This window comes from Copadichromis virginalis, linkage group LG9 (assembly GCF_057382275.1).
Source record: "Copadichromis virginalis isolate Kocher_CV1m ecotype Utaka linkage group LG9, C_Virginalis_male_GT1.1, whole genome shotgun sequence".
Lineage (NCBI taxonomy): Eukaryota > Metazoa > Chordata > Actinopteri > Cichliformes > Cichlidae > Copadichromis > Copadichromis virginalis.
Genome location: NC_140626.1, coordinates 18,641,164 through 18,655,579, shown reverse-complemented (window position 1 = coordinate 18,655,579; position 14,416 = coordinate 18,641,164). Strand labels below are relative to the sequence as shown.

At 39.7% G+C, this 14,416-nt stretch overlaps 1 protein-coding gene across 2 annotated transcripts; it reads right to left on the bottom strand.

Annotated features, from left to right (window-relative positions):
* Window positions 1-2,230: 2,230 nt before the first annotated feature.
* Window positions 2,231-13,504, bottom strand: LOC146701717 (uncharacterized). Of its 2 annotated transcripts, XM_085468032.1 has the most exons (6): window positions 13,338-13,504; window positions 8,821-8,946; window positions 6,126-6,343; window positions 5,621-5,833; window positions 4,478-4,684; window positions 2,231-3,139 (listed from the first exon to the last, which is right to left on the bottom strand). In XM_085468032.1, exons 3-6 carry the CDS (start codon window positions 6,331-6,333, stop codon window positions 2,760-2,762), a joined length of 1,008 nt encoding a protein of 335 aa, XP_085324158.1. In that variant the 5' UTR covers window positions 6,334-6,343; window positions 8,821-8,946; window positions 13,338-13,504; the 3' UTR covers window positions 2,231-2,759. The 2 variants fall into 2 exon arrangements, with proteins under 2 accessions (XP_085324158.1, XP_085324157.1); XM_085468031.1 differs by lacking the exon at window positions 8,821-8,946.
* Between the last annotated feature and the right edge of the window lie 912 nt (window positions 13,505-14,416).

Sequence of the window (14,416 nt, the reverse complement as noted above, 5' to 3'; positions counted from 1 at the left end):
AAATAAACACATTATAAATAAAATCTTAAACTTAAATAACAGATTGTAGTCTGTTTTTTTCTATCAAGAAAAATAGTTCTGATCTAAAAAGGCATAACGATTTTCTTTTCTTTTTTACTCTTTTAGGAAATTTGCTGTCATGTTGAATCTTTTCAACTGCTCAACTCCTCATTAATGCAAATATCTAACTAGCCAATCATGCGGCAGCATCTTGGTGCATAGAGGCATGCAGACATGGTCGAGACAGTCTCCTGACATTTAAACCAAGCAACAAAATGAGGAAGAAAGTGCTTCGAGGTGAGAAGAAGGCAACAGTAACCACACATTACAACTGAGGTATGCAGAAGAGCCTCTCTTCTGGTTTCATAACAGATGAAACATTGAAGCAGATGGGCTACAGTTACAGAAGACCACACTAAGTGTCACTCCTGTCCATTTCTGCTGCACAAGCAACATAAAAGCACAGATCCTTCTCGTCTTATCGGTTGGGTCATGGGGTTGGTGATGTGATTGGTACAATTTCGGCTCCTTAGTACCAACTCAAAGCATAGTTTCAGGGTTTTCTAGAACATGGCAATGAGTTCACTGTACTCAAACAATCCAAGCGAAGAACCAAATTGTAAGAATGGCACCTCATGTTCTTACAACAGAGTGGATTATAAAAACATAACAGGGTCTCAATGGCAAAGGTTAAAAGTGATGCAAACACAGAAAACTAGTCTTTACATGCAAGACCCATGAACTGGGTGTTATGCACACGCTGTTACTCATTTTCATTAGATTATCATAGCACATCATTTAAAATCTGTTGAGACCTTCAAACAATAGGCCCGGCACAATACGTTACTCAACATCTCACAATAATCTCAGTAATTATGATACTGATATTAAACTCGCTGTTTTCAAACCCTATTTTCACCAGTCTGAGTGCTTTAGCTCCATTACAAGCCTCGTAATCCTTTATATAACATGTCTGAGGCATTTATTATGCAGCAGGTCTGAAACACCCCACCATTACAACAACAAAACATAACCCCGGCCCATTTGAACTCGCCAGTTCAAACACATTTTACTTGCACCATTAAGACTGTGATTGGTGGTTATTACAAGCTACTCTCTGTCAGAACGTCCAGATGCTCTTTTTGTCAAGGTCAGGATTATTGGAGGAGGCGGGGGTTTAAATTTGTACCCATCAGGCACTTGGAGCCTCCGCAGTGACGTGGCACCTGCAACCAGAAAAAGGCACAAAATGGAGTCCCAGCTGGCCTCACATGAGTGTGAGTCAAAGAGCCGGGGGAGGAATGGAGAATGCTTCAGGCTCGATTAGTCCCACATCGTATTTCCATCTTCTGCTCTGAGCTCTGTCACCCCGAGTCATTAGCACCAAATTCACAGTTGCCATTCTGCAGCATTAGCTGCTGCACGATGTGGCCTGTTTTTTTGGGGGGGGGGTTTTGAAACGTGCTGATCAACCTTGGAGGCAAAAAAGATATAGTCATCTACCTCAACAACGTCGTGCACCTTACTCGCTCTCTGCAGAAAAGCTGCCTTTACACCTCATCTCAGTGATGAGAGAGAGCAGAAGTGACATTGGCATGCCTCAGGAGGTGGGAAGAGAAGAGTGCTGGCAGGAGATACACCCACCCTTTTCCACCTTATGCGTCTGAGCAGACCAGCATGCACCTGTCCCTTCTGGCTGTACACAGCCTGAGAGAAACTTCAGGTCGCTTGCGATTGCCTCCACTGCCATGAAATATCCCTATACTGTCCAACCTTTGTATCGGGATAAAAAGACATAAAGAAAAGGATAAAAAGAGATGGAAGGAGCAACACATAATTGGAAATGACTGAATCTGTGCATAACAGAAGAGGGAGTATGCTGGGAGGGAGGAGGGATGTGAACGATAAGCAGATAGCGGGCGTGAGAATGGGAGTGACAGTGACAGAGTCCAATGCAAAGATAAACAGCCTGGGTGCAGCCCCTGTAATGGCTTTGCACAAGTAATTTGTCACTCCATGTGAAAAGCAAACAGCAGGAAAGGCAATGGCAACACTTTGCACTGACACTTAAGATTGGCCAAGGATGTCTCACCCATCTGTGTACAAAACTGGCTCGGCCTATTCCTCAAGAGCGAGAAAACACCTTGAAAACGTCCAGCCGCATTTCAGTTGACGAGATTATGTCAGGTTCATTATTTTAACTGGGTTTAAATAATTGTTGCTCCCTGGCTGAAGAAATACAGATTTAATAGGAGTCATAGCTTCTTGGTACAAACGTCTTTAGACATGAACAGAAACATAACTTATGTGAAATCTGTAGTGTTTTAATTCCTTCTTTAAAGGCAGCTTTTATATCACTTGCAGTATATGAAACTCTACATAATGAAACATATTTTTTACATCTTTAAAAGGCTTGAAAATGGAAATTGACCAGCCACCATTTTGAAGTAAATGACAAGCGACATAAGCTGTAAACATAATTTTGCATGTGAGCACTGCCATCTTGTGGCCGTTTCCAATACTACATGCATAAGGAAAAAATATTTGCATCAATAAAAAGCAGGTGCCGACATTTTTCATTATAAATGAGAATATTAAAAACATTCCTGAGCCATTGAGGCATCAGCATAAAGAAATAGGGAACAAAACAATGCTGTGCAAGTCATTCAAATCCAGCAGTTCATTTTGAAACAAACAAACAAAGAACAGAATTTTGTGAAGGCATTGTGCACCATCTCAATATATTATCACACCAACCATTAACCTATTAAAATGCTCTCTGCAGGACCACCCAGCTGCGGCAGGTGAGAATGCAACAACCTTGACCTTTTCCCTGAGATGGGCAGAAGCTCGCCGTTGGCTTTCATCTGGTCTATTTTCCTGGACAGGTCGGCGTCGCTGTCAATGACCAAAGTGCACCTTTGGGCGTAGCTCACCAGAGTCTCTTCCCCTTGGCGAAAATTGCCAACCAAGGAGACCATGTCTTTACCCGCCAGGTGGAGCTCGGCAATTGATGCCGTGTTGGCGATGGTGTTCCGGTCAATTCCGAGATGGCGGAACGCTTCGCTCATGCTTTTCTTCTTGATGAAAGCGGACAGGACTTGTTTGTAGCGGTGAATGACGTACTGGACTCCGGTGGCTTGTGGAAATAGATGACAGGTTATGAAATATATGAGTTGCTGTTGCTTTTTATTAGTTTTAGTAACAATCTCAACTCTCACTGGACACACATACAAATAATTCATGCATATAGTTTCAGCCTTCCAATTTTAATTGAAAGATTTTATTTTGAAAACAGGGAAATCGTCTAACTCACTGTAACATTTGTTTATTTATTCCTATAATTTTTAGCATTGCTTTTAGGATTCACTAAGCCTTCAGCTGCTAATATCCACAAACAAATCTTAATTCTGTTACTGATGCACTGATACCACCTTTGGGTACTTAACTATCCTTTGTAATAGTATATGACGTTGAAAATGTCACCTGCATCAGTTTGAGTGAAGAATTAATTTTCTGTTAATGTCCTTTTTAAAAAGTCATACACCTACAGTAAGACTGCAGCTGATAGGTGGGAAAACACATCAAACTTGTGTTTTATAACAGCAGCTAATTATCTGCAGTGTTGTCTTTATGAAAGTGTGGTTATTATGCAGAACCTGCTGACTGCTTTTCATTTGCCTGCTCAACCAACCAGTTACTGCTGCCTTAAAATGGTGATGCTGGAACAAGGCTTAGGCCTGATTCAGACCTAAGTGAATCTTTCTAGAGTCTACAATGTTGCCTATTTAAGTGCCGATGACTGTGCTGGCATTTATGCTTGTGTGCTATATTACGTGTTAATTACCAAGTGATCATTTCACTGTGTTTTATATGTGGCGACAGATGACAGAAACATGTAAAATACTAGGACTTTTTTCCCCTCCTGGGTCCCTGCGCTTTGTCGTGGTCCGTTTTTTGGGGGGGGAGCAAATACATCTATCCCTCAAGTTTTTGCCACTTCTTTGTACATTCCCTCACATTCTGATAGCTTCAGCAGCCTCCCTCCAGGAACCTGCTGACATTTACGAGTCCTTATATTGATGCTATGATTATTAATCCTTAGTTTCAGACAATGATTGTTATTCTGCCACTGAGAAATTCAAAAGCTGTGCACAAAAAAAAAAAAGAGCTGGAAATGCATAAAAGCAATCGATGGTACAGGACGGGCCAATCACAGAAGTCACCGACTGCATCAACCTGATGTGTTGTTACATTTCAAGGGCGGTGCAATTCAGGTTAAGTTGTGAGTTACGGCGTATGGTTTTACAGCAGTTTGTAGTTATGACGTAGCTACAAGTAGATTTCCCACTGAAGCATAAATCCCCAGTTACAAGAATACATATAGCTCATGAGTGAAGCATAGGACCAATGAGTACTGATTATACTGATGCATCGCTAAATTCTAGTCAAACTCAACACAAGACTGAATTATTACCCCTTTTCCTGCTGTAGTCCCTCCCTTTCTTTGATCTTTTCTTATCCTTATGGTGTTTCTTGCGTCTGTGTTCACTAGATGCTGCAGACACTTCCGATGAGTCGGATGCCTCAGAGCCGCTGTCGCTGCTGGTGGAGGAACTAGAAGAAGCTCTTTCTCTCTTTCGAGATTTATTTTCTGAATGCTGCACTCTGCTCAGCTTGGGAGCTGAAAAAAGACAAAAAAAAAAAAAAAAGCGTATAAGAGACAGTATGATAAATAACTTTGTGTGCACGATAATATTATACAGTATATGCTGTATACCTTAGTAGCGTTATAGTAACATCAAAGTTGACCTGGGCAGTTCAACCTACCAAAACATACTATCGATCTAACACCTAGCTGGCTAGCTGTTAGATCGATAGCCAATTGATGCCAATTGTTACTAGCATCATTCACAGCTAGTAACAATTGGCGCAAAGCAACATTGGAGCAACCGGTGGTTCAGGGGGCTGGGAAGCTCATCTTGTAACCGGAAGGTTACCGGTTCGATCTGCCGATCTGTCTTGGTCGTTGTATCCTTGGGCAAGACACTTCACCTACCGCCTACTGGTGTTGGCCAGAGGGGCCGATGGCGCGATATGGCAGCCTCGCTTCTGTCAGTCTGCCCCAGGGCAGCTGTGGCTACAACTGTAGCTGCCTCCACCAGTGTGTGAATGTGAGAGTGAACGAATACTGGAACTGTAAAGCGCTTTAAGGGTCTCGAAAAGCACTATATAAATGCAATCCATTATTATTATAACATTATTCAGCATAATATAGCAATACAGGATCAACTTAAATAAAATCATTTATTTAATTAAAAACAACAGTTTATTTAAGATGCTTTATACAGTAAAGATACTTCAGTATTATAGAGAAAACCTCAAGAATCATCTGATCCTCATACGAGCAGCAGGTGATGATGGCTAATGATGGAACCACAGGGGAACAGCTAAGAGGCAGTGGGGCAAAATATCTGCATCTTTTATGTTTTTTAAATGTAGTTCTTCAAGTAAAATAACTATAGACCATATAGAGGCAAGTGAAAGTTTTAGGCTAGTTCTCATAAAAAAAGGCCTGTAGTACAGTAAAGAAACAGTATACTTCACTTCAGTTACTGACTTTCAGTCACAGGACTGGGGGCAGCAAACGCTGGCATGGAGCGGTTACTTGTGAGGTTTTCAATCTGGCTTCTCAGGAACTTGCGGTCTTGCATCAAATCCTCCACCTGCCTCTCGAGAGCAGCGATGCGTTCTTGTTTGCTCTCCAGCATGCACTGCAGCTTGGTGATGGTCAGCAGCACCCTCGGGGGAAGACCCTCTACTTGGGAAGCAGCTAGAAAAGACAAGACAGCCACACAAAAGAGGATTACAAGCACACAAGTTAAACTTCTATCATTTTTCTATCAGTTTTTGTCTGTAGAAAGGATGGTGTGCTTTTCAGGCAGTCGTTTCAGTATTTGTTCAGGATGAGAAGATAAAATCAAACAAATTATTATCTATTTTCTTAACTATCAACATGTTTACATCACTGCTAAGCCAGAGGCTGATGCTGGCTCAGCTTAAAGGACCATAACCATAAAAAGTAAACTACATGAAGCAGCAAATACTGTCAGAGCTTCCCATACCAGACATGGCACTGCTGGGTGTGTTGTCCTGAACAGCATCTGCTGATGCTCCCGTTTGAAAATTCTCCCACTTAATGATGCGAAGGTCGTCTTGCTCCTGCTTTAGCCAGGCAGGAGAGCTGAGGCGCTCTTTGGTCCTCACGGAGCTGGAGTCGATTTCTACACAGGGCGAATAACATGACGGCTCCTGATGCCAAACAGATGACATCTCTTCAAACCTGGAAAAGGACAAGAAGGGGGTATCATAAGCCAAAAAGGTCAAAGGCTAAAGGACAGAATGATGTAAGAGTTCCTATATGGATGACACCCCAGAGAGAACAGGTTTTTCACCAATCAGAAGATTGGCGGTATAAATGACACCTCACCTGTACAAGTGCCCATTGGGAAGACAATGAATCTCAAAAATCACTCCTGATGCATTTATCAGTGAGTGTGATAGATTAAGTGCTTAAGCCTCAGTCACACAGTCCTTTAGACCAGGTAGCAATCCCCTGGCAACCACCAGTGATAAGGGAAAGGTAAGGTAGCACTTTAATTTGGTTTTTTTAAGGCAAACATTCGCAGTGTAAAGTTTGTGTTGCACGTTTTAGGGTTGCATTATCCCATGGTGAGTCGTTGCTGAGTATCTTCATTTTCCGTGCAAACTATGGGTAATTTGCTAGTGACCAAAGAAAGGAGGTTTTTGGTGCAGCAGCCTCTTTTGACCAATTTCATGTAGCAACAGCCAGAAACCTCCAGCAACCACACACCAAGCAATAGGGGAACACTAGCCTGTAGGCCTGCTGAGGCCTTTAGTACTGGTGATGACTCCAGTACTAAACCTAAAACAACTTTTACTGTGTCACAGAAATTTCAGTCTTACATTAATGCAGGAGCATAGGGGTAATGCAATATCTGGAGAAACATTGATTAAAACAACAAAGCAACTGAGGAGTTTTTTCAAAGTTGCAACAGTACTGCTCAGGAGAAGACTGAAGTGCTTCTAGGGAACCAGAATCAAGTTACAAAGGCGTTTTGATGTCACTGTAAAAAGGGCTTCAACCTCTGGAAAAAACAATGTAATGTCAGGGACTCATGTGTAGCCACAGAAGGTGCCTCGTCACATGCACTTCTTTACAAAATGTCGACACATTTTAAATAATATTTACTGGTTTTGAGAGTACTATTCAGCAAATGTAGTACTTCCTGTGCTGTTCAACGGGGCCATGCTCAAATGTTAACTAGTCATTACTACAGAAAGAAACCAGGATTCTTTGATTACCAACAATCTTGAGTTTGACTCTGCAAAATCATCTGCAAATTTCTGTTCATGGAGATTTACAGGATGCCACTGGCAGTGATTTTTCTCAGGACTGCAGCTGTATTTTTTTTGGTTTAATTAATGGATATGTGGACTTCCTTATGTTACTCATGTTAAATGTGACCACAGTTTAAAATGAAGAGGTTGGCCTATGTGCAAGTAATCCCTGTGAGCCAAGGTTCAGCCTCAGGTTCCAGACAGCTCTCGACACTCAGGTTTTCATTGTTGGTTTTACATGATGTCAGCAAGAGATGATACAAAGTGAGAACAATTCTGTACATTCGGTAAAAAGTTAAGACAATGAAGCATCATGAGGTTTTTGGACTGCCTGATGCATAACACAGTTTTAAGAATGGATCATTTAGTATTTCTTTATTGTTCAGAAAAAACAAGCAAATGTGATTTATAACCATGAAAAAAGTCAGCCACCCTCTGTTCCTGCACAAAGCTACAGGTTCAAACCAAAGGATTACTCACATGTGGTGGCTTGCATTGTTACAATGTTTACCATCAACAGCTCTCTGCAAGTAAACCTGCACCAAAGCTGTATCCATGGCAACTTGATATGATCTTGTAATTAAGCGATGTGTATCTTGTAATTAAGAGATGAAGATCTTGCAATTATGAGATATTTTTAAAAGATGCAGATCTTCTAATTATGAGATGGTACGTTAAAATTACGAGCTACAGAAGTCATAATTACGAGATAACATCACCAGTTCGTGCAACGTGCTACTGAGCAAATGAAGGCTTGATGTAAAACTGAAACATGACTCAAAGCGCTTTAGTACCTGAACAATGCTCACGCAGTATGACGGCCCTCTACGGCCTCATTTAATGCATGGCTGGCTGCATCAAGAGCTGTCACTCAAAATTAACATAACAAAGGCGATATTACTATCACGCTGTAGGTCATGCACAGCAGGCTTTAGTCCATACGTAGGTCTGAGGCATATAGTTTTAGCTGCAGTCAGGTTTACTCTGAGAAGAAAATAGATTTTATCTTCTAGATTCACTTGTAAAGAAAAGAACATTTTCCAAATTGTATATAAGGATGCACCCAGTTTTAGAAGTGTTGATGACTGAATTTGTCATCTGGATGAAGGACTGAAACAACTATTATTTATTAATTAGCAATGCTTAAAATAGCTTGAAACAAACTAATAAGCAAATATGACTTTTGTATATTAAATAATGAAAGAAAATCTGTTTATGCATTATGTTCATTAAAGAAAAGATGAACAGGATATTTTATTCTTCAATTATGATCTCTGTCATTCATAATTCTAATTTACTCACTCATAATTACAAGGAAAGGTCATCAGATGCTTGATTAGAAGTTTAATTATTATTATTTAATTTACCTCTATTTTAACATAACATTATACAGGATACCTGAAGAAGTTAGCAGGGTTTTTTCCATGTAGAATGACTCATGTGGCCTCTCATGGAAAACAGCCACATAATAGTTTCTGTTTCCCATCATCGTCATCATAACAGATCCAGAGGTTGACAGTGAGTCTAAAACATAGAGGTGCAAAGTTTTCCTCTGTGAGCTGACTGTTACCAAACATGGGAATGGTCACACACGGACTTTGTATAGTGAGAGTCATAGTTTAACATACTAACCTGAACGTATATGGCCACAATTATTGGATAAAGACTATTAAACAAAGATAGATAGAGATGTGGCAGATTTTTCAAGAAAAACAAACGTGTTTGCATACACTGCATAAAAAGCAAACAAAGAAACAACACAATAAAGTGTATAAGAAGAAGAAGTCACCACAACCAGTATGGATCTACATATTTGAGCTGGCCGAATATCTTAACTTCTACACTATTGAATCATTCACTACCAGAAACCAACAACAGTTTCTAAAGGGTAAAATTAATTTTGAGTAGAACTGACTTCAGCTTTTTGGTTCAACCCAAATAATCCCTGTTTGTCATGTGGCCCCTTGGGAAAATTACTGCCCACCCCTGGTGTAACATCACAAAAACATCTATGCTAGTGTGGGCCACAGTCCTCTGGTGGGATATGAGGGTACTGCAGGTAGGCCACATATCTATTTTCTTCTACATATCCAGTACATGTCATGTCAGTAGGTGTCATGGAGAACTGGGACCTATCCCAGCTGTAATAGTGCGAGAGGCAGGCTTCACCCTAGACAGGCAGTTGATCCACTGCAGGGGCCACAGTCATTTACAATAAATAAACTTTTTATTTGGTTTTCTGAAATTCAATCAAATCAAATCAAATTTTTATGAAATGTTTCTACTGTTCTTCTAAAGAACTTTTGATGAAGGTTTTCTAATTTTATTTACTGGGTGGCCGAAGATGTTCACATTTCAAACTATGTTCAGACATCGATGTTCAGACACCTTTCATGGATCAGTGAAGGGTGCTTGCTACTTTTTCTGCTCCTGAATGAAACACTAAACAGCACTATGAGATCTTCAATCCAAATTATGAGATAATCTCTTCTGTGCTAAAACACTGAAACAAAAACACTTAGTTAAAAGCACATGTATCATTAGTTATTGTTTTAATCAGTAGTTACTATGAATATCCACAGTGTGTCTTTTGTCCTGTGTCCCTCCTGTTAACCCCCATTGGTTGCAGTGGATGTCTGCCCCTCCCTGAGCCCTGCCAGAGGTTTCTTCCTGTTAAAAGGCAGTTTTTCTTTCCCCCTGTAACCAAGTGCTTGCCCACAGGGGGCCTTTGACTGTTGTGGTTTAATTTAACCCTAATATTGTGGCATTTACCTTAAAGTGGCTTGAGGCAACTGTTTTTGTGATTTGGTACTATATCAATCAAATTGAACTGAATAGGTATAAACTGCAAAACGTTTATATGACGTTTATCACGTCTGAAACACAGTAATAATGCATGAGGAATAGCGAGGAATAGCAACTTCTGAGTATCTATACATCAGAATAATGCACTAAGTGCATTAATGGAACCACTAAGGTATTTTTATCCTCTATAACTGACGTCACATTGATCAGAAATTGAGTGCAGTTAAATAAGTAAGTGACCCGAGTGTTAGCTTTTCATGACATCAGTGGGTTTGTGGGCCTTTGGTAAATGATTGATGATTAATGATTGAAAAAGATAAAAAACTAAACTAAAAATAATCTGTCTGCTTTACTGCTGCAGTGAGCATTGCTTTTACCTTTGTGCAAAGGCCTCGTCATTTATTAATCAAGAACCATGAGTTCATAACATATCACACATTACTACACTCAATAGGAGATCATGAACAAAGCACAAGTTAAGCATTGATTGATTATGTCCTAATTTCTGCTTCACTACAGTGTTATGCTGTTTTTCTAATTTTTTATCACTCATTAGCATGAAATGTACTTTGTTAGTCAGGAGAGGTTTCTGAATCAGACACACCTTTGCTGGGAAGATGTGGAAAGGAAACTCCAGGTGGAAAATATTTCTGAGTAATGCAACAACGCTCCATCTAAAGTGATGTATGTTTTAAGCTAAATTCTAGTGTTTACTGTCACAAACTTCTGGTAGCAGTTTCAAATGCGGCTCAGCCTCCTCACATGCATAAAACAAACAGCTGCTTCTGCAGATAAAGAAAGCTTTGTTTACCATTTCTACTGTGGCACTTACAGTGGGATCAAATATCAGAGGCTGCCTGCAACACATGAAGACGCACACCCTGTATTTACAAGACTTTGAAGGGTGAGCTTGGCTCTGTGTTGAAACGATAAAAACTCTTAAAGGTAGGAGGAAGAGTGGGTGACAAGCTATAAAAGAGATGTAAATAACATGACTTGTGAGTTTAGACACTTTTCTCTTTACATAATGAATTTTATGCCACCAAATGAACTCAAAATTGGTTTCTATCAATCAAACTTTTTGTCTGAAAGTAGCAAAGTGTAGCATGTACAATTATGCACTGAAAACCAAAATGATCTAATGTCTCTTTAATCTCTCTAATGGTTTAAGATGGTAGTGAGACATGCTATGATGTATGGTTTGGAAACAGTGGCACACAAAAAAAAAGAGCTGGAGGTGACGTAGCTGAAGATTTTCAAGGCTAACATTTTTACTGGGAATAACCAGAATGGACACGTCTAAAAATGAGCGCTGCAGAAGGACGGCTCTGCTGAATGTTTTGGAGACACAGTTGGAGAGGCAAGGCTGAGATGGTTTGGACATGTGCTGAGGAGAGATAGTGGATATATTGGACAAACAATGTTGAATAATAAACTGTTTGGTAGAGGGATGAGAGGAAGACTACAGAGAAGATTCATGGATGTAGTGAAGGAGGACATACAGGTGGTTGGTGTGACAGAGGAGGATGCTAGGGATAGAGTGCCATGGAGGCAGATGGAGTTGAACTTAAAAAAATGTAGATACATACAATTTTCTGTTAGAAATATGAAGCTTTATTTGCTGGAAGTTGGGCCAAAACTGAAGCAGAATTTCTCATCATATCTTAAACCAGTGAGGCCAAAACATTTCCCATAATGCAACTGAGCAGCACCTTTCAATTTCAGTTGTAGCACATTAATTCTGTTTAAACACTGTATAAAAGTCAACCAAAAAAGAAAAAACAAAACAAAATAATGAAATCACAACACACTGACTAAATGCTAAGCAAAAATAGTTCATCATACGTCTCCATAAATTCCTGCACCAGCAGACGCCAATCGTGAGAGACTGGACAAATGTCAGTGGTTAACGTTTGTAAGAAAAATCCCTTTTAATGAATGCAATATATGTATATATTATTTTAATCGTCGAAGGCTGGGCCAAAAAATGAAGCAGCTATGTCAAACCTCCATTGCCCAGAATGCAACCAAACTGTATGTTTTGTATTAAAACATCTTGAAGCATGCTCAATCATCCAGGTAAGTAAATCTCCAAAAGTTGATTCTGTTCATCTGAGACTGAAGAAGTCACTGGATGAGTGACGAAACGTTTCTCCCACTGAAAACGCTACGTCCAGATGAACAGAATCAATATTTGAAGATGCATTTTTTGTAGTTGTAATCAAAGTCCTCATTGTATAATTTCTCTCTTGCAACTTTTGTGGAAATACTAAAGTTTTGTGATGTTTGTGGCAATTTCTTCTAACCTCTTGGCCAGATCTCTCTGGAAAGAGATTCAGTCTCATCTCAATGAGACTTTAGTATATGTAAAATTAGCACAAAATTAACACAGAATCACAACATCATGATAAAAAACTAATGACACATCTGCATTAACTCCTGCATTAACTCACGATGATTCAGAATACTGGCCTTGTATTTACTAGGTATCTGATCTATACCAGTTATCGATCGATAATTTGCAGTATTGCACAGTATTAGTGTAAGATGTAATGGCTGCAGCCACAAGATAAGTGGTGCATTTAGGTGCTCAATTCCTTAATGCAGTATATCAAAATGACAGTAGTTTATCTGCTTGTGTAAACTGGAGGAAGTGGACATCACTGCTTAACTTGGTGTTTCCATGGAGATGTTGACTAACAAGCTGAAGCACCAAAACACAAGTAAGTGAGTAAGTGCTGCAGTGATTAATCTGAGTCCAAAAAACACATTAATATCCGTGAGGTGATCCTAAGCTACTAAGAGAAAAACATGGGGCTCAATGCAGAAGGAAGACCAATGTTATTTTTTTTAACCTCTATGTTAATTACAGAAGCATAAATGTGTTCGGCAACTGTTTTAAATAAGGATATTTAGCATGACAGAAGTTACAAACCTTATAAAACACACAAAGGTGCAACGTTTAGAAGACTACACAGGGCTAAACATGTCTCCTTGCAGTGGGTTTAATTAGCTCCTACCAAGATGGATGCTAATGACTGTAATTACCAGCAAAAAAAGGGGAAAGGGGAGCAAGCAACAAAGCCGGTGAAACACGCGGGACAACGTACCTTTAAGAGAGTCCAGTGGATAAAAGTGGAGGTGATAATGTCGTCCTGTTTGTCCTGCTGTCAGCTGAAAATTCACCTGGAGTAAATCACTTGGTTGGAGGGAAATATAAACAGAGACGGGTGAGAAAATGAGGGAGTACTGTAACGTGCGTGTCTGGCAGAGGGGCGGGGCCATGGAGCTGCCTTCAGGTGCTCCACAGAAAGTCAAGCTTCTCGTAACTGTAACTTTGATTTCAAAACTGTGGCGCTGTCGTTTCAGAGGTATAGCCAATGTAACTGGTTGCAAAGTTCTTGAAGTAACAGGAAATCATTAGTAGAGCTCCATGATTATAAAAAGCAATTTCTGGATGTAACAGTTGGAGTGTGAATGTTCTATATATCCAATATGTACCTTTTGCTGATGAGTTGTACACCGGATGCCCTGACTTGTGTCACCAGCTGGAAACAAACCAGACCTTTTACTTACCAAGCAAATGTGTGTTTTCTCGCCGGCTGGATTACAATGTATTAAATGCATTGTTGGACGTTGTTAATAATTAAATAACAATGGTGTTATATTACTGGAACAAAGATTGAAATGGTGACTGAATCAAATTTCTTACTAGCAGATCATAAGCTCTCTTGAAAATATAAGATATGGTGAATCAAATCTCAAAAAGCATTTTCTTTTTTGAATCTTGCTTTATCTCAGTTATTGTTCTGAGCTATGGGATAAAGCATATGACCTTAATTTGAAAACCTTAAAAAAAATTATAGAAAGAACAACTAGGATAATAGCCGAGATGGGTTCAGGAGATCCCACCAACAAATTGTTTCTGAGTTTGTAAAACTTTAAGATGTGATTGACTTGTGATCAAAATTTGATTAATCATGTTCAAAGCAGTGGCCATTTGAGGCTAGCTCCAAAAGCATATTGATTGTGATATCCAGAGCTAAAAAGTCGAACTTTAAATAATTAAAAATAATCTTTGGATAGTTTCTCCCTTTCAAAAGGTCTTCACATAGTTCTTGCAAAGCTTTGATGTGTGTCTGGGCTCATTATTCATCTCCATGATGATGCAACAATGACACAACAATCA

Excerpts from the sequence above, each read along its gene's own strand:
- LOC146701717 (XM_085468032.1), bottom strand. The coding sequence starts at position 6,333 with ATGTCATCTGTTTGGCATCAGGAGCCGTCATGTTATTCGCCCTGTGTA. Across the intron at positions 5,834-6,125 it reads ACCCAGCAGTGCCATGTCTG|CTGCTTCCCAAGTAGAGGGT; the intron begins GTATGGGAAGCT and ends TGTCTTTTCTAG. Across the intron at positions 4,685-5,620 it reads CCCCAGTCCTGTGACTGAAA|CTCCCAAGCTGAGCAGAGTG; the intron begins GTCAGTAACTGA and ends GTCTTTTTTCAG.